Source organism: Maniola hyperantus, chromosome 15 (assembly GCF_902806685.2).
Source record: "Maniola hyperantus chromosome 15, iAphHyp1.2, whole genome shotgun sequence".
Taxonomy (NCBI): Eukaryota; Metazoa; Arthropoda; class Insecta; order Lepidoptera; family Nymphalidae; genus Maniola; species Maniola hyperantus.
This window is the reverse complement of record NC_048550.1, coordinates 6216305-6237520: the sequence shown is the minus strand read 5'-3', so window position 1 is coordinate 6237520 and position 21216 is coordinate 6216305. Positions and strand designations below refer to the sequence as shown.

General features: G+C 39.5%; 1 protein-coding gene across 1 annotated transcript; it reads right to left on the bottom strand.

Annotated features, from left to right (window-relative positions):
- Nucleotides 1-619: 619 nt before the first annotated feature.
- Ube4A (Ubiquitination factor E4A) lies at nt 620-20343 on the bottom strand. The gene is made up of 16 exons (XM_034976178.2): nt 19331-20343; nt 18229-18360; nt 17556-17719; nt 16101-16280; nt 14592-14744; nt 13901-14069; nt 12761-12899; nt 12089-12283; nt 11492-11662; nt 10763-10886; nt 9665-9810; nt 8756-8905; nt 7216-7459; nt 5949-6111; nt 5429-5633; nt 620-4653 (listed from the first exon to the last, which is right to left on the bottom strand). The coding sequence occupies exons 1-16, from the start codon at nt 19950-19952 to the stop codon at nt 4503-4505; spliced, it is 3108 nt and encodes a 1035-aa protein (XP_034832069.1). The 5' UTR covers nt 19953-20343; the 3' UTR covers nt 620-4502.
- Between the last annotated feature and the right edge of the window lie 873 nt (nt 20344-21216).

The window sequence follows — 21216 nt, the reverse complement described above, 5'->3', positions numbered from 1 at the left end:
TCAAGTAAACAACCACTCCAATACATAGTTATCTCCGAATCCTGGAAGCACAGAGTACTTTCCTGGAAGTTATGAAAATCTTGAAACTGAAGGTGGTGTACCCGAGGTGTACCCACACAGTACATTGGTGTACCCAAAAAAAATTTAAGTACCTACTAATGTAATAAGAATTATTATTACTTTCTATATCGATGGGTGCGTGTATTACACAGTACCAAAACACGTCAAATAAACTGGATCCTCTAACATTATTTTATGCTTTTAAATTTTCCAAGAAGTACAGTCCGCGACAGGTCGAGATGGCAATCGGGGTATGAGTATGAGGCAGGGGACGTCCCGCACACCCGACCGGGGCGTTTCCTCCCCGATTGCCACCTCGACCTGTCGCGTACTACTATACCTAGTTACAGTAATCAAAAACACAAAACAAGTAGGTAGTTACCTAGTCCAATCTGAAGTTGCAACACGGCGGTTTGCGCAAGTCTAACTTTTGTAGAGACTATTAAATCAGATGTCAGGTATTTGTTTTGAGAATGTTGTACAATGTGCATTGCAGTCATATTGGATTGGACTACTAGTTATATTGTGTGCAATTCAGCAGTTAAAAAATCAAACAGAATTAATTATGCATTTTTTATTAAGTAAATAAAATAAGTAGGTAAATAACAAAATAGAACAACTGAAATTTCAGTAGAACAACAATATACTTATTTTCTGTAGACAGAAAAATAGTAGGTAGATAATTTTTATATAAATTTTGTAGCAAATAATGATAATTTATAAATGACTTAAATAATATAAGTTAACCACATTTTCCCATGTTGCATTAAACAAGACTGCTGGCAGCCGATAGGAATAATTATACATTGATCGGTAGGTACTTACCTAATTTAGAAAAAAAAAATATACACATTGATTTTTTTGCTTGTAAAACAACCAACTCTGTCTGTTTTTTTGCCTTTTTAGGGTTCCGTACCTGAAGGGTGCCAACATGCCCTATCACCATTGGCGTGCACAGGGTTTGAAGCCAGCGTAGGCATTAGTTAGGTAGGAACCTGTTCACTGGCAGGTCTTAATGGAAAAATATGCATTGAGCTTACAACTGGGGTAAGCAGTGCATTTATGCCTCTATGACCTGCACGCTACTGCCTATCACTAAGACTCCGCTGTCCGTCTGTCAGCGGGCTGTATCTCGTGAATCGTAATATAGAGAGTTGAAACTTTTACAGAATGTGTAAGTATTTATTTGTGTTGCCGCTGCAACAACATATATATAAAATTTTTAAAATAGCCACCATGAAAATTATGTGTTATTTCTTGTACGATGGCACCTTTCGTGTACGAGTCAGATTCGCACTTGATAGATTTTATTATATTAAGTCAAAAAAATTATAACAACGAGGCTTAAAAATAAATTATTTCATTGGCAATAAAAAATATTACTTTCAAATCGATAGCAAATTAGTCCATGAAATTAGTAGTTGCCGAAACAAGCAATTTGTTGCAGAACATACTATTCCTAAACAAGAGCATTTATCATACTATGCTGTATATGTAATTTTAGGTCCACTTTAAAATAAACTTGGACTTATAACAATTCCTAGGTGGTGCATGAGATTTCGTTCGTACACGTGGACTTAAGGTTTTTAAAAAATCCCGTGGGAATGCAGAGGGAATATCCCGGAAAATAAAGGAATGGGAACTCTTTTATTTTCCGCGATAAAAAGTAGCCTGCCACTCTCGGTCAAACTATGTTCATGCAAAAAAGGTCGATCCGTTGCTCTATTGCGGCGGCGGACACACCAGTAAACCAACAAACAAACACACTTTCGCGTTTCTAATAATATGTATGGGTAGTGATAATTTCAAAGATGATTAAGTAACAACAATGCCCATCTTTAATGAGTGCATTCAACAAAATGTCTTTTGATTAACCTAAACCTAAGTTTAAGACTATTTTCTCTGTAAGAGTTAATGTTGACTTATGTGAAACATTCTTGTTGAAGCTTATTTCACACTACGGGCTATTTTTAACTGCCTTCAAAAAAGGAGGAGGAGGTTCTCAATTCGTCGGAATCCTTTTTTTTAAGAGCTAAAGTTGGTAACACCAATATTGAACGGACTATAATATAATTTATATCCCGTAGTGTGGAATGAGCTTTATAGTTTTGATATTATAAAATAAAAATGACAAATATCACAAAACCGCCATTTTTAGTAGCTGCATGATAGATACGCTATACAAAACAGACTTAAAACAAATCATCAGGAAAATGTTTTACCGAATACTGGGCACAATACCTACTACCACTTTTATAAGTCGATCGGCAAAATTCGTTTGCGCAGAAAAGCGCAACCTAACGTCGACTAAGACCGAATGTACACCAATGAAATATAGACCTCATTGCCTGACGTTAAGATTTTAAACACAAGAACAACAGAGATTTGTGCTATCGCGCTCATAATTCGCGCGTACATAACATGACACGTAGGGAACAACCAATAGCGGACGGACGCGCGCTATGATTGGCCGAGATATTTTCGTGCCATTCAAAAATAAGACTTCTGCGCAGGTACATCAGAGTAACTTATAAATGTGGTAGTACTATACGTATACGCACAGTGCCAACGAAAGTCGAAACCAAAGTATGGATTTCGCCAGTCTTCGTTGGTCCTTTCTGGGCGGTTTAGCGAGCGACAACGGTCATCCGTTGACGTTGGCAGCAATTCCACAGTGACGGTAACACAAAGGAATTGAACCATTCGACTTAACACAGTGTGGACTTAAGTTTTTTTTGGCGATTTAAAGATATACAATGTGAAAAAGAAAAACCGACACGGTATGAACTTGGAAATACGTAATAAACTCATTAAATAGTTGAAGTTAATGTAATAAATTACACTATTGATTCATTCTTCTCAAAACATTTATGGCACACAAAATTCAATAGCTAAATATTTATATAATGTTTTAACGGACAGAAAATTTGTGGCAGTCGGCATATTATACGTAATGTACTTTAGTATTCTTCGTCACTTGGAATCGATAACAAGTAGAATTTTTATACGTTCAGGCAATCGGTCAGTGATTGATAAATACCATAGGTATTGTATACAGTGCGCGCAAAACAAGTAGTTCAATCTGAAGTTGCAACATGGCGGTTTGCACAGGTCATACGTTTAATGAGCTTCCGTGACGGTCAAGCGGCTTGACGTCAAGCACGTTATGACGGCGCAGTGGTAAGCGCTGTCTAATTAGTGGGACGTCCCGGGTTCGATTCCCGGCAGGGGTTTGGAATTTCATAATTTCTAAATTTCTGGTTACTTATTTTGCGCGCACTATACATACGAATTTAACGGTGCTCGAAATTTTTGATTATCAAGTATTTCACCTTTAAAATAAAAATTCTTTCCAAGTATAGTTTAACAATAAAAAAACTGTACAATGTACTGTACAAAACACCACAGTCCACAATATCTATATAAAGTCAAGTCTAGTTAACAATACCACTAGATGACACCTAGGGGGTGTAGTCAACGATTATTTTTTGGTAACAACACCACCAGTGTTGTCGCAGACTCCAGTGGTGTCATTGACAAGACATGTAAGCCATGGATGTACGAAATAATAATTCTTAGGTACTTCCTAATTCCATGATATAAAATATTACACACAGAAAATATCCATCACCGCATATTGTCTATGTGACGGAAATGCAAATCACCGTGACATAAACAATCAATATAGGCTTACTATCAACGTATAAGGTAGATTTCAGTTCCCGCACAATTCAATTTCGACACATCATACAGAATCTTTTTTTCGTACGGAATCCCAAGGCTAATTTTTCGCCGGCCTATTTTGTGAATTCGGTTACAGTACAGAAATCTGATGATGACGTATGGAGCGGAAACGTGGACACTGACAGTTGGCCCCGTCCACAAACTAAAAGTCGCTCAGCGCACTATGGAGCGAGCTATGTTGGGTATCACTCTCAGGGATAAAATCCGGAACGAGGAAATCCGCAGAAGAACAAAAGTGACCGACATAGCACAAAGGATTAGCAAGCTGAAGTGGCAATGGGCAGGTCATGTCTGTCGCAGAACCGACGGCCGATGGGGCAGACTTGTTCTGGAGTGGAGACCGCGTACCGGTAAGCGCAGTGTGGGACGACCTCTAACCCGCTGGACCGATGACCTGAAGAAGGTAGTGGGGAGCGGATGGATGAGGAAGGCGGAGGACCATGTTTGGTGGCACACTCTTGGAAAGGCTTGGGTACAGCAGTGGACGCAAACAGGCTGATGGATCGGATTGGATTGGACAGTAATCTGTCCTATTTATGAAGTTCATTGCGGAAAATATCTTTGTAGTTTTAGAGTGTGCACGATAAAAAATTAGGTATTGAATTACTTAGCGACAATAATAATTGATAGTAAGCCAACATAAACTTTTATTCTAGCCTTACTAATTCAGTTAAAATGTACAATATATAGACGTTTATTTATGAAGTATCGGTTATATTTAGATCATTTTTTTGTCTTTTTTCAGCAATCCATGCGTGTATACGATCCTTGAGTTCGGTGTTTGATTTCACTTGATCCATAGACAGCGGAGAGCGGTTAAAAGGATCCGTCTGGTCACTTAGAAGATGCCTGAAATACATTATTGTTAAAATTAATCTTTTATTACTAACTGACTTCCAAAAAGGAGGGCGTTCTCAATTCGATCCGTTTTTTTCTATAGTACACGACAGGTCGAAATAGCAATCGGGGTGGGGACACCCCGCATACCTGCACAGCCCCCGCGCTACCCCGGTTCGGGCGAGCGCGGGCGCTGTGCAGGTTTGCGGAGCGTCCCTCGGCTAATACCCCGATTGGCATCTCGACCTGTCGCGAACTATATAATATTTAGTTCATATTCTTCTTTACGGCGGCGCGGCGTCATAACCTTTACATTTAACAGATCTTGATGCACAGAAGTCATAGATGCATTCTGAAGGTTTTCTCTTGGGGTCACTAAGGGAAAATCATGAGGGTGCTCATGATGAGTTCGAGGAACTCCTCGGGCGCGTTGGCCAGGATCTCCTCGTCGGCTGCCGTTGCTCAGCCAGTTAACACATACCTGGCGATAGAAGTTCTGTTGACGGTGGTCCTGGAGCTGGGCAGCGTGACGGGGTCCAGCATGAAGGTGCTCATGATGGGGTCGAGGAACTCCTCGGGCGCGTTGGCCAGGATCTCCTCGTCGGCTGCCGTTGCTCAGCCAGTTAACACATACCTGGCGATAGAAGTTCTGTCGACGGTGGTCCTGGAGCTGCGCAGCGTGACGGGGTCCAGCATGAGGGTGCTCATGATGGGGTCGAGGAACCCCTCGGGCGCTTTGGCCAGCATCTCCTCGTCGGCTGCCGCTGCTCAGCCAGTTAACACATACCTGGCGATAGTAGTTCTGTCGACGGTGGTCCTGGAGCTGGGCAGCGTGACGGGGTCCAGCATGAGGGTGCTCATGATGGGGTCGAGGAACTCCTCAGGCGCGTTTGCCAGGATCTCTTCGTCGCGCTGCCGCTGTTCAGCCAGCGTGCTGACCCGCGCTGCCACTTCTTGCAGGGAAGTTATGAGACCACCACCGCCGATACGCACTGTTGACAATTTTCAATGTAGACAAAATCAATGACAATTCATTATGAAGGAAGATAGTATGCTCTGAAAAGCTACGTAAGATTATATTGGTCAATGCACAGTTCAAACTACTGGACGGATCAGGCTGAAATTTGGACCGCAGATAGCTATTATGACGTAGACAGCTAAGAAAGGATTTTTGAAAATCAACCCGTAAAGAGTAAAATAGGGGGTTGAAATTTGTGTAGACTACGCGGACGAAGTCGCGAGCATAAGCTAGTAGAGCATAAATTACGCGGACGAAGTGGAGGAAAGGATAGAAAGCTAAACATTACCTAGCACGGCCTCAGCGAGCGTGAAGAGTGTCGGCGAGTAGGAGCGTCCGTCGTCGGACACGGCGGCGCAGAAGCGCTGGTTGTTGCCCAGCTCCACATACATGCGGCAAATATCCAGCACGGTTCTCGCCGGATCGAACTCGTACTCTTTCAAGTCTTTTACCTAAAAATTGATAACGGTGTTGATATTGATGTTTTTCCCTGAACGAAATTTAGAGCATCTGCATTTTTTCTTTTTAATATTGCTAAAAAAGGAGGGAAAATGCATTTTTAACAGACTTCAAAAAAGGAGGAGGTTCTCAATTCGTCGGAATCTTTTTTTTAGTCTAGCGACTAGCGCCATAAGTCACGAGGTTTGTCAGTTCTAAATTAATTGTCTGTCCTTTTCTTATTACATTGGTAAGAAAAAGATGCGAATATTCTAAAATTTAGTTTGCGCTCAGAATCAGTACCAATGAGGCTAATTCTGTTGTACACAATCTCTAAATTAAACTAAAATAAAAGATCTAAATGTAATAAGTACTATCTTTTTACATTAATGGCAGGAGTTCTCTTGCGATAATAAAGCGGTGGGTTCCCAGATCGTCCGGATATAACTCACTATAAGAGAATAAGATTTCGATTCTTAGGTTTTACAGTTATTATCAGATGTTGGATGTTAGTGATAATAACGGGGACCGACGGCTTAACATGCTCTCCGAGCGAAACGAAGAGGTCAAATTTGGACCTCCAAAGTCGGCCAACTATACTCTAAACAACACTACTTGGGTCAACGTTGCTTTACAATCGCAATCAATTGATATGTGTTGTCACAACTACGCAACTCGTCGTCGTAGCACTCTTGGCAGAGTGGTCGTGTTCATCACGAAGCAACGTCTTTGAGGGCAGATGTTATACGCCTCACGAGCATTCGCCACTTCTCCCTGCTGGCCGACAGCCTGGTACACTCGTGCAAAGTACCGCCCACAGCAGACTTAATTTGGTCGGTCCATCGCATGGGTGAGCTTCCTCGCCCTCTGGTGCCCTCTACCTTGCCCTGCACGACAAGACGCTCGATGGAGTCACTGTCATGCCGGGAAACGTATCCGAAGAATTTTAATATGCTACTCTGTACTAACGTTGAAAGTCGTTTTTTAATGCCGAGTTCTTGGAGTATAGAGATTGGTACGAAATTCGGTCCATGAGACTCCTGGCATTCGCCTCCAGCACATTTCCATAGCATCGATCTTCTTTTTAAAAATTCTTCGTAAAATTTAAATTTACTCACCTTAAAATTCTTCTTGTTAGGTCCCACCAGGTGCATTAGGAAATAGTTGAGCATAGAAGCGATGCGATCTACCAGGGTGGGGTGGCAGAAGACGTACGGAGCGTGGGCCGTGAGCCGAACGAGCGTTCGTATCGTATCCCGGCCGAGGATGTTATCGAATCGAGCTAGCATGCCAATGTGTGACAGATTTGCTAGGTTCTGCTCGCGTTCTTGTGCTGGTAAATTGGCCCATGCACCTGATTCCCTGTAATAGTTTTTTTTCGATGATAAGTTTGCGCTTGACTGCGATCTCATTTAAGGCTACCTGTATACGTAAATCGGAGCTGCGGCGACGTCGGACCGTACGCGAGTGTACACAAATAAGAATCGTATGAGCCGTACCGAGCGACCCCGCACTGTAAGTATTCAATTTTTAGTCAACTCCACCATCGTAATCTATATGACTAGACTAGACGAAAGAGTCTATCAAATAGTCGTCAATCTAAATGACGATTCTATAAACTGTGTAATAGTCTGAGATATAAAGTTACGAAAGTGCATCACGGATTAGATATTATAAAATTCAGATATGGTACGCGACAGGTTGAAATCGCAATCGGCAAGGGAACGCCCCGTACACCCACACAGACCCCGCCCGAAACCAGTGCGGGCGCCCCCCACCTCATACCTCGATTGCCATCTCGACCTGTCGCGGACTATAGGTACGCCCCTTCGTGATTCGACCGACGCGATCTTTGGACTATTTCCACGTAATAAAATCGCGGAGCCGACGAGGCAGTGGTGCGGCGCCGCGCCGGTAAAGCTAATAAGTGATTTTATTTTTTTAAACAACTTAACTTCCGGCTCGGCACAGGAAGCCTTAAGACATTGTTACAAAAAGGTAGCATTATATAGCTGGCATAAATCTGTCTTGTTGTAACTGAAACTCAAGTGTGAGGTGTCTTCTAAATAATATAAAAGGAAAAGGTGATGAGCTGAATGACTAACTGATGTATCACCACACAGCTGAATCTACTGGATGGATCGGACTGAAAGCTATAAGCTAGTAATGGATAAACTCTGAAGCTACTGAAGCCATTTTAATAATTCTTTTACTATTAGAAAGTACATTTTCGACAAGAAACATAGCATATTTAAAGTTACAGTAGAAACTCGATTATCCGTCCCGCGGTTATACGGATTCGCGAATATCCGGACTACCAACCGAAAATTGTTCGGCCAAGTGCGAGTCAGACTCGCGCACCGAGGGTTCCATACTCGTGTAGTCAAAAACTATTATGCATAAAAATCTGTTTTAGAATGTACAGGCAAAGCCTTTTCATATGATATCCCACTTGGTATAGTTATCTTACTTTGAAAATTGAAATTACTATTATCGTGAACTACATAATATGCACAAAACCCATACCCACTTTTCTTCATACATTCGATTATCCAGATTTTCGATTATCTGAATCCCTAACGACAACAATTAGTCCGGTTAATCGAGTTTCCACTGTATATCAAATTTCAGCTAGTGTGTGAGATAATAGGCACATACTGCGCGGTTTGCATCGTCCGTATCTGGGCCATGTTTCCGAGCGCCTCGTCCAACAGGAAAATGGCGTCATTCATCAATAAATTCACGAAGCGTAGAAATAACGGCGGACGAACTGCTTCCATATTAGCTTCGGCTTCTTTTGCTAACCGCCTGAAAATGTTTAGTGTTATAGATGTCCTATTTCACGATGACCGCTCAGGCAGATACGATTTGGCTAGATTTAAAGATGTAAACAAAAGCCAATTAACACAACAGACTGCAGGTAAGCCAAAGAGGCTTTTCCCAACATAGACAAACGACAAACTATCGTACTACTCCGCCTGGACAGAGGTAAACTTAGGAAAGTGGTGGGACTCATAACAGGGCATAGCCCACTAAACAAACACCTTTTCGTTATAGGTGTCACCGACAGTCCTCTGTGCACGGCCTGCATGGAGGTCGATGAAACACCGACGCACGTGCTCCTGGAGTGCACGGGCGTAGCAGATCAACGCGAGCGCCATTTAGGTTCCCCGACCTCACTCCATGAAGCCCTCGGCAACCTGGGCGGTCTATTTGGCTTCTGGAGCGAGCTTGGATGGCTGGAGTGAAGACTTCAGCGGGGAGGGGCAATGCACGCACAACAGACGGAAACGTTTAAGTGCGGAAACCAGCCCAGAGTGAAGAAAGAAGCCAATTAACAATCAAATGCTTTTCTTTAAATTCTGATACTAGTTAGCCCTTGATTGCGATCTCATCTGAAGGTAAGTGATGATGCAGTCTAAGATGGAAGCGGGCTAACTTGGAAGGGATATGTAAGTTTCATTAAACCAATACTCCTGATCGGCTTCTACACGGCATCGTACCGGAACATGAAATCGCTTGGCGGCACGGCTTTGCCGATATGGTGGCAAGCTATATGAAACTTACGTGAAAGCGTCTCTATGCTCCTCGGTGCCCCAAAGGAAGTCCATAACGAGGTACATTGGACGGCGATAGTTGAACTTTTGCTCGAACTGTACACTCTGTCCCGTCATCTCGATCCCCACGAACACATCCAGCAGGCAGGATACGAGCTGCATAATAACATACACTAATACAGGGTGTGATAATATGATAATACATTTGCAGTATGCGGTAGAAAGGAATGGCATTTCAGCTTTGTAGAGCGTTGTCTCTGTCACTCATACCTATATGACGTTTTGTCGGTCTCAACGATAGAGACAATGCTCTCCAAATGCGCTATCTCCCTCTAAAGGTCGATGAACATTACTTTCTGCCGCGTACTGCACTTTTTGCATTTTTAAGATTCCATATCTCCAGAGAAAAAACGGTCTGACTATCTAGACCCGTCAAGGGAATGATACGGTCCTTCCTGTTGAACTGGAATCATGAATATTGGCAGGTAGCAAGTATTGTCTTATAGTACATGTAAAAGGAAAATTCCGGAAACTGTGTGGTTACATCACAAAAAATTAAAAACAGGCCAAGTGCAAGTCTGATTTGCGCTCCGAGGGTTCCATACTACAGTCGAATTTTTGACACTTTGCACGATAAATTAAAAACTATTATGCGTAAAAATAAATAAAAATCTGTTTTAGAATCTATAGGTAAAGCCCTTTTGTAACCACCAATTCAACGTTTTCGGATTTATTCCTTTACTTGTGCTAAAAGACATACCTATCAGCCAAATTTTATGATTCTAGGTCAACGGGAAGTACCCTTATAGGTTTTCTTGCGAGACACGACAGACAGATGGACAGACAGACAGACAAATAGACAACAGAGTGACCCAGAACCCCAGAAAAAAGGAACCCTTACAGGGTTCCTTTTTCTTTTGAGGTATGGAATCCTAAAAAGTGTTATTACTTGTACGATGGTACGGAAATATTCGTGTGCGAGTTCGATTTCAATTCACGAATCAAATGCAGAAAATCGACAACACGCAATGCAGAAGCGATGCAGTCGCCGATACTAAAAGTATCGTTGTCTACTATCGTACTATGGCCCTGAAATGTATAGTCTTACTTGTAGTCTATGTGGGTGGTTCTTGAAAAGTTGTTCCCTGTAGAAAGACGCAATGTTGCTCAGAGGTTGCTGATCGTCAGGGTGGTTGGGCAGCATTGCTTCGAGACACTCTGCGAGACGAGCCCTGGAATATTTAAAATCACCTAAAATAATCGTCATACTTATTATAAAGAAATATAATATAGCGAGTCTGAAAACATAATTATCCACGCACACGAAGATAAATTACATAGAGACAAGTCTTTATACAGTGTGTTTATTTAAAACCGTAGGAGATACAGGGAAACCATTAGACCTGTTTTGGTGAAAACAATTTTGGCATAGTAAATTTTTTGGTCAAGCATTCATCCATAAAAATAAATGAAATTGACTTATTTTTTAAAGCTGAATCGACTCAGTTTTATCTAAGGACTATTTCTATAGGACTATATCTGAAGAAAAAAATCAGGACAGCAGATGTTGGTCTTTAAGTTAATATTTTTGGATTTCCCCATACTTTCCCAGTTAAAAAAACATAATATGTATGTAAAGATTATTCCCCGCACCATACGCCGTTTCCACACATGATTGGGAGGCGTCTTCGTGGATTGAACTTGGCTGGTGTTACTTAGTCACGTGACCCAAGATATGGAAGAGGGTAGGGGAAGAGGAAGAGCGGTAGCGGGAAGGGTTGGGGGGAGGGGAGGCTTATGTACTAGTTACTAGTAAGGACTGTGAAGTCAATATCACCTTAAGTGCGGGTTGTAAGTCCGCGAGGAGTCGCCCATGAACGTAAGCACCAGCGTGAGCGCGGGCTGCAGCAGGCCGGCGATGTCCGCCTCCTCGGTGATGGCGCCCACGGTGCGCCGCGCCATGGTTATTAGCACTACTACATTTTCTAGCACGAATTCTGGAATGCATCTGTATGGACAATAGATTCTAAGTTTACTTTCGCGTGTATGCAAATTAGCTTTCCGATTAGGATCTTGAGTCGGACCCGCACATTACCGCAATGGTACGGAACCGTGCGGGTACGTACCGGACGTACACGCACGGTTCCGTACCATTGTACAAGAAATATCACTCATTGATTTTTTGATTTTTTGAAGTGTGGTGGCTTGAAGGCGGTGCAGGTTTGTTAGCATCTCATAGTATACGTCATAATACCTTAAAGTATCGGGTGGTGCAGTAGTAACAGGCATCTGCACCGGCACCATAGCACCGGGCGCATAGCTCGGTTGAGGAGCTTCAGGGTCGGCTCGCACCGCCACTTGCACCAGCCAAGTGCAAGTGGTGGCTTGGAGGCGATGCAGGTTTGTTAGCATCTCATAGTATACGTCATAATACCTTAAAGTATCGGGTGGTGCAGTAGTAACAGGCATCTGCACCGGCACCATAGCACCGGGCGCATAGCTCGGTTGAGGAGCTTCAGGGTCGGCTCGCACCGCCACTTGCACCAGCCAAGTGCAAGTGGTGGCTTGAAGGCGGTGCAGGTTTGTTAGCATCTCGTTCTCGAGGAGCGCACAGCGGAGGCTGACGAACCTGAGAATTGAAAAATAGGTAGGTAATATGAGAGTGCAGAGTGAATAGCGAACTTAAAGATTTAGAATTAAAATACAATTTGGCATAACAATGGGGCCGATTCTCTAGTACACAATCTCTAAACTAAAATAAATTAACAGGTCTAAGTCTAGTGCTTTCCTTTTCCGCAAGCAACATTATGAAAGGGATAGCAATAGATTTAGACGTGATATTTTAGTTTAGTTTAGAGATTGTGTACAAAGGAATTAGCCACATTGCTTTGTTCTGTAAAATCCATACTTAATATTATAAATATAAAAATGTGTCTGTCTTAACGTCTGTCTGCTAACTTTTCACCCATCAGCTGTTTAACCGATCCTGACGAAATTTAAAACAGAGATAGTTTGCATCCCGGGGACGCTTGCTCGCTCGCTGCGTACGCCCCAGCACCTAGCCACACCTCCGTAGCTGAAGGATTAGTGTAAGGCGCGTAGTTACTTGGTCATGAGGAACTGCGCGCGTTGTCGCACCGGCTCGAGCATGTGGTGTGCGGCTGCCGTCACGTCGGCCATCGCTCGCTGCGCACGCCCCAGCTCCTGGCCGCACCTCCATAACTTTTCCGCGCACACACGTACACCTTCACACCATAGACAAAGTTCACAAGTTATCCAGCTTAGAATAAAAATTTGAAAATGCGCGCACACAAGCAAGTCTTCGAGGCTAGTACTGAGAATATCTTAACAGAAACATCCAATTCCTAATTTTGGCCCGACCCGGGAAACGAACCCTGGACCTCATTATCCACAGTTCAACATACTGATTACTACACTATCGAGGCAGTGAATACCGATTAACTATAAATATAGCTATATGGCCTGACCCTAATGCTACGTACTTAACAGCACGTCAATTATTTAAGGTCAAGCATTCAGTCATTTCATCTCACCAGTATGGGAGACGATACAATTAAAATTAAAGATTAACATGGGTCCAAATTAAACTGTTCTGTTCCTAGTTAAACAGTTGCAAAATTCGCACAATAGTTTAACAAAATAAAAAACTAAATAAAGTCCCTGACACTACGCCAGAGGAAGAAGCCGCCTCTTGAAAGTAAAAAAAATATAAAGAGAGCAGAAGGGGTGTACTAATAAAATAAATACACAAATATACAGGATGTAACCAGAACGCTAGCAAAAACGAAGACTTACTAAAAAAATATAAAGAGAGCAGAAGGGGTGTACTAATAAAATAAATACACAAATATACAGGATGTAACCAGAACGCTAGCAAAAACGAAGACTTACTAAAAAACGCAAAAAATATTTATATTTTTTTATATTTTGTAAAAGTTCACGATATATTGCAAATAAAATATCTGACTGACACTAGAGATCAACGAACGTTGCGTAAGTAGGCCACTCGGAGTCAATGCCGCGTCGTAGGTACGTAGGGGCATCGACCCGAGTTTTGCACGCTATAAATTGCGGGTTTGAAAAATACTAAATCACTAAAACTACAAAATGGGGCAAATTATTATTGGTATTGGATTGTGTTTAGTATAACAATAACGCTAAGTTTACTAAGTTAAGTACATGTATAATAATAAAAATAAAAAGTAATTAAGAGAGGAAAACTTACCTAAGTCAATACACTTTTGGGTCATAAAGAAGCATTCGGTAACAAAGTTGTATGTTTCAGCTGTCTGCCTCTTCACAGTCTGCCCGTCCTCCGATTCACGTGCGGGCAACAAACACGTCTCACTGTGCAGACAGTCGAGATGCACGGATTTGGCTGCACATTCTTCAGGCTGTAAAAAATAAACCGGCCAAGTGCTAGTCGGACTCACACACGAAGGGTTTCGTACCATCATACAAGATATAACACTATGTACGTTTAGGTACTACTTTTTATTTATTTTTCATTAGATGATGCCCGCGAATTCATCCGCGTGGATTTAGGTTTTTTCAAATCCCATGGGAACTCTTTGATTTCCCGGAATTAAAAGTCCTTCCCCGGCATGAAAGCTATGTCTGTACCAAATTTCATCGAAATCGGTTAAACGGATGGGCCGTGAATAGCTAGCAGACAGACAGACAGACACATAAATATTAGTATGGAAGTATGGGTTTGCATGGCGGCCATTTTGAAATCCGCCATCTTGGTTTTTTCTTATTAGTTTTGTTATAGTAACAATTTTAAACTGCCATACACTTTCCAGGTTAGCCCGCTTCCATCTTAGACTGCATCATCACTTACCACCGGGTGAGATTGCAGTCAAGGGCTAATTTATATCTAAATAAAAACATAAAAAAATATATGAAAGGCTCACCAATACTGCACCATAACTAGGATCAATTTTTAGTGCTTTTGGATCATCAGCCGAGGCACAAAATGGTTGACACAACTGCAACAGGACTGCGCCGAGATTCAACATGAATCCATCAGAAACGCAAGATAAACTCGCCGCACTCATCTCTCCTGCCTGGAAAGTACATAAAACCTTTTTTAACCAACTATGGAAAAATCCGAATGTTGAGAATGTGAAGCCGTCGGTCTCGGTTATTATCACTAACATCTGATAATAACAGTAAAACCTAAGAATCCAAATCTCATTCTTTTATGGCCGGTTTCTGAACTTGTCAATTATGGTTCTCATTAGCTGTTAATTCAATAAAGTTATGTATAAGATAAACGTCGTTTAACTGTCCATGCGTTTCTGAATACAACAAAAACAGCAGTGGGGGTCTTCTCCGTTTGACTTAGGCCAAAACGGGGGTACGGGCCTCGAGGCATGGAGGCAACAAAAACTATGAGACCAATAACCATTTTATTACTCTGTCACTAGATGGGTCTGTTACAGGAAACGAGTTTGAAATGCATATTATTATTTTATTTCGCCATCAACACTAGTTTTATTAATAATAATATTTTTTTTCTATGCTAAATAAGTGGCTAAACACTGTTTTTGCAAAGTAATGAACAACTACTATGAAAATACTTTTTAATCTAAAAAAAAGCAAACTATGAACTACCTACAGACAGATGAAACGTCAAATTTTTTTTTATTTTTTTTTCTATTTATTTTGACCAAAATAATTAATGTACATTTATCCGCTTTACATCCAAAAACTCTCTAGAGTTTGTGTGAATGTTGCACATTCCTCTTATGATCTAAACTAAGCTAGAAATCGATGCAACCAGGGTGTGAGTAAAATATAGATCGGTAGGTAATGAACGAAATGTTACCCGCAATTTACGTGCAATGACTTCGCACCGCGCACCGGCCGCCGTGCAATCTATAAGCCGACGCCAAACCGGTTTGTGTAACGCGGAGCGCCTATGCATATACAGGTTGTTACAAGGATTGCATGTGGATAAGCCACATGCAACCTTTTAAGGGTCATGTGTTTAAATCAATAAAATATTTTTTAAGAATCCGTTTAATATTTATATCGGTGATTGATTCTCTTAAATAACTTTATGGAGTCGATAAACGGCGCACATTGGCCAGTTAAGTTTAAACGGAGTTTATCTTGTATTGCGTTGTTCAGAAACTCACTGTCTCGAGTTATCGGATTAAAAGCGCTATTGAATAGATAAACCGTCGTTAAAAGTACCTCAGAAACCAGGCATTAGTGAGTTCCAATTAAGTTTCAGGCTTGTGCTAGGAGTAGGTACGACAATAGTGCAGCGGGCGGGGTTTGAACCGTCGACCATTCGGTTTTCAGACCACTGCTTTACCCGTTGAGCTATTGAGGCTCTAGCTATGGATTGATGAAAAGAAGTCACGACCCTCGGCAAAGAGGAATACATATATAAAGAAAGATTTAAACTTTACCTGAACATTCCAAAGTTTTCCTCTAGCAACATTGGTTTTCAAACACTTTCCTATCCATGACAATAATCTATTTTTTATTGTCGGACCACCTTTTAGCAGAGTCAAAAATATTTTGTGTAAATTATTCGTAAGATGCGATGAGGCATTCCAGATTGATGTTTCGATCATTGAGGTGGCTGCCTGAAAGGAAAAATAAAAACTGGTACTGATTGAGTTCTACATAAAAATTAAAACAAAACTGTACAGATAAAATATAAATATACAGCCGCGAAAATGTGTTTTCAAATAAAACTGAATATGTCCAACACTAAACATCTTAAAAATGCAATCTAATCTCCATTTTTTCGCCGTCCTCTATATTTCCTAGTTAAGATGTTGCCGAAAACTTTCTACTGGTGGAAAGGTGACATTCTACTGGACAATGTGTAATAACATCATATTGTACAAAATGATTCTGCAAATAAAGAATCTATAGAATCTTAAATCTCGTATTATGTGGTATGATGCCATCTTATTTGAAACCATGAGCACAAAAATGTTTCTGCAAATAAAGAATCTAGAATCTTAAATCTTGTATTATGTGGTATGATGCCATCTTATTTGAAACCATGAGCAATTGGCTCAGTCAAATCAATTCATAGTGTTTTCTATGATCAGAAACACACTATTAACATATCATACATACCTTATAATTGGGTATTTTACTACTTTTGAATTTGATAAATATTATTACTTTATTATAAATTAGGATCAAAATAATGACGTACGCTGAAAAAAATATTAAAATCCAACAAAGATTTACAAAGTTACAGGCATGTTAATTTTGGAGTGGGAGGGTCTTCTATCCCTTTCTCGCAAACGAAAATTTGTATGAAACTGCACGAAGCTACTATGGCATTAGTCAAATGACGTCATAATTCTATATCGCTATCTCTGGCTAATCATAAATATTTAAATGCTAATAACTTTTTTATTATTTGATCGATTTAATTATTTTTTTCAGTTTACGTCATTATTTTTATCCTAGTTTATAATAAAGTAATAAAAAATTTGGAGTCAAATACCCAATTTATAGGATTATTACATAACATGGTGTCCGGTGTACTTTTAAGGAGTGATAGCCTAGTGGTTATGACGTCTGTCTTCAATTCGAGAGATCGATGGTTCGATCTTGGGCACAACCTCGTAACTTTTCAGAGTTATGTGCATTTTAAGAAATTAATTAGTATCACTTGTTTTAACGGTAAACGTAATCATGAAAACATGCAGACCTAAGAATTCTCTACAATATTCTTAAAGGTGTGTGAAGACTGCCAATCCCCTCTGAGCCAGCGTGGGGGACTGTGGTCCAATCCCTTCCCGTTCTGATAGAAGACTCGTGCTGAGTAAAGGGCCGGTGATGGGTTGATCATGATGATGATAATGGGTGTATTTTTCTTTTTGCAAACTTAATACCTGATCCATAGGATTATCGAAAAATTCAGGCATCCCTGTAGCATTCCGAGGTAAAACTGACAAACTCAACAGGGCACCTATCACAGAGTCCTGGTACAGTCTCCCATTCATCTCAATCTTTGGTTCACATGCTTCCATCAGTATTGGTGCTAAATGTGTATTACCTGTAAGAATCATAATTGTTTCGATAAGTAGTACTAAGACAATCATACTAATCCTGATGATACAAAAATAATTTGTTTCATATGTGACAATTTAAAGTGAGTTAGTGCAAGTTAAAACCACAAAATTTAAGAGTCTCAATAGCTCACCGGTTAAAGGAGCGGACTGATTGCGAAAGGTCGGCGGTTCAAACTCCTACCGGTTGCACTATAGTCTTACCTACTCCTAACACAAGCTTTACGCTTAGTTGGAGGAGAAATAGGAGTATTCCATGATAAACATGGCTAATTTTTTTTTTAAAACATGCTATATTTAAATAAATTAAAAAAAAATCCATATACACATCAATAATATTTCAGACTTCAAATAGACAGTTCTATTTTTGGCTGAAGATGCTTCTGCATTAGATTGCAATATTTTTCAAGTTTTCAGTTTGTTTCAAGCTTACTAATTGCTTATGATTAGGTAAGTTTTTGACAGCAAATTAAAAAGGTTTTTTAAATATATTTACCTGCAAAAAGTTGTATTGATGGTAATATGTAAATAGGTAAATTTATTAAGTTTGATTTGTTTATATCAGTATGAATCCTCTTTAGCACTGGAATCATAGCATCTTGTAATTGGTTTTGACAATCATCATCTTCTGAAAAAGAAATATCAAATTATATTCATTACCAGCTAAATGCATAGCAATGTAATTTGCTACACACGATTGATTGATTGATTATACTGATGATATTGTTGCAACCTAAATGTATGCATAAGTTACAAATAGGAGAGTCTATTACTACGGAGACAAACATTAATTTTTATATATTTCAATTAGGACATAGATTTACACTAATATTATAAAGAGGTATGACTAAAGTTTGTAAGTTTGTTAACTAGATGTATCCAAAACTACTCATCCAATTTTGATCAGATTTTGATTCTAGTCTACTGAGACACCTGATATTAATATAACTATAACTATGATAACATTACCCAACAAAACTTAAGTGTACTTTTCTTTTCAGCTCTGCTCAAACTACTTAACATTGAAAATGAACAGACTGAAATTTGGCATGCAGATAGCTATTATTACGTAGATATCTGCTCAAAAAGAGTTTTTGAAAATTCAACCCCTAAGGGGATAAAATAGGGGTTTAAAATTTGTGTAGTCCATGCAGATGAAGTTCTGAGCATAAGGATAAAAAAAGGAACTACAAAAAGGATAAACTCATCAATAACATCAAAATCAATCAAATAGCAAAAATCATTAATTCTAAATAGCTAAGCTGTATCCAGAAATTTGAGATTTGAAATGTTTTCTTCATAATGTAGACTACCACTAAAAAGGATTTTCAGAATTTCCATGAGCAAAGCCAAGCTCAGTTTCAGATAATCTCCATATTATATAAAAATGAATAGCTGAATGTGTTGCTGATCGCAAATCTCGAAAACAGCTGAACCGATATCACTAATTCTTTTTATATAATATTCCTTGAAGTACGAGGATGGTTCTTAGGGCGAGAAAAATTTAAAAAATAAAAAGAAGAATCGACTGTTAGGTGGTACGAAGTTCGCCGGGTTAGCTAGTTAATAGTAAAGATTATTGTACTATAACCACTTACCATCAGCAACAAATGCTTTTATTAATTCATTAAAAAATGTGTGGCTTTGAGATGCTCCATTTTGCAGTATTTCCACTAGTTGCATTGAAAAATCTTGTCCCTCAAATAATGCAGGCTGTTTTAGTGCTGTCACAGCATTCCTCATAATAAGCTCATTCATCTTTTCTAAAGCATCCCTTATAAACTGTGTATTAGTTTGACTGTAATTCTGAATATTTTCCATTGAACTAAATAAATAAGGAAATACTTGCTTTTGTGTTACATGTTCTTTGAACACTTTGCTTGTTTTGGGTAATACATTTTGCTCAATATCTTGTAACAACAGCCTTTCAAAAAGTGCTTGTTCTAATGTTTCTAAATCAATATTAACTTTTGGATTCATAGCTTGCGCTAGTTCTTCTAGATATACCAACTGTTCATCCGACTGGTCATCTATAGCATAAGAATTTATGGTGAAATGGAAAACATTCTCAACTAGTTGGTTTATCATTTGAACCTGTGCCTCCTCGTTGGACTGCTTGGCATCCAACGATATTGGACTACTATTAAACTCCGATTCATTGGTAGTTTTCAATCCAGATACTCCTAATAGACCCGCAAAAGGATTACTTGGGTCAGACATTTTAATTCGAAAACTTATGACTTAAACTCAAAACAACTACACAAACATGTATCTATTCACATTGTAAACAAGCAACTGTTTACTGTTTAACATGTCAGTGGGCTAAAAGTATCTGTTTCTTCCGTATTATAAAACAAAATCTAAAACTTCTACAAAAACGCTGAGTGTAATTTCGTTATCACGAGCATGATAATTCATAAGATAATAATCTACTGACACTTGACAGTGACATTTCACGTTACGTCTATGAATGTTTCATAATACTTTTAATTTGCAATAAAATATTTTAATTTTATTAATTTGTACTCGCAGAATTAGAAAAGTTTCAAGTTATCACCTATCATTTATTATTATTTTTGCACGAGATAAACGACGTGATTTTAAGTGCCGATCAGAAATATTTTACACTGTATGTTGGCATTACTTCCTGTAAAGTAAATTGAGTCCTAAAATTGTGTTACCATATGTATACATTTTCCACACGTAAGTGCATATTATTTTACAAGCAATAAACGATCTTTAAGAATACTACCTAGTTCTAATTATTATAATATTATTATAAAGCAATATTTATTGAAATAATATGTAAGTATAATCGTGAATGAAATTTGATGTAATATAAATTAATATTATTGTAATGATATTTTTAACCGACTGATTTCTAAAAAGGAGGTGGTTCTCAATTCAGCCGGTTTTTTTAAATGTATGTACAAGTGATGTGCCAGATTATTGAAAATGTAGATCCGCGGATACGGATCATTGGCGTCAAGATCCACGGATACGGATACGGATCTTAACTTACTAACTCAATCAGTGTCAGTGCGCGTGACCTTGGAACGATAGTTGACGTCACTTGACGCTTTGCGTCTTGCATTTGTGTTTTCGTAAGTAAGGCGAGTCACTACGATAAATCTTTAGAATATTATAAAAATGCCAAATATTTGATTTTTAAATGAAATAAAAAAATATGTAATTTGATTGGAAGTGTTCATAGTGAATTAATGTTGGAGGTACCAAACAACGACTTTATGCTTGGACTCCAAGTCCCAACTCCTCAACCCTGATGATATAGGGTACAGCACTCCTAAACTGTAGTGATTCAGGAACTGCGAATGATGTAATATTATTTTTGGTGCCAAGCATAGACTACACCATTGACTACACCAACTTCAGATCCCAACTCCTCAATCCTGATGCTGCAAGATACTGAACTCCTAAGCGGAGCCGTGAGGATCCGGAAATTTCAGATGGTGAATTGATATTT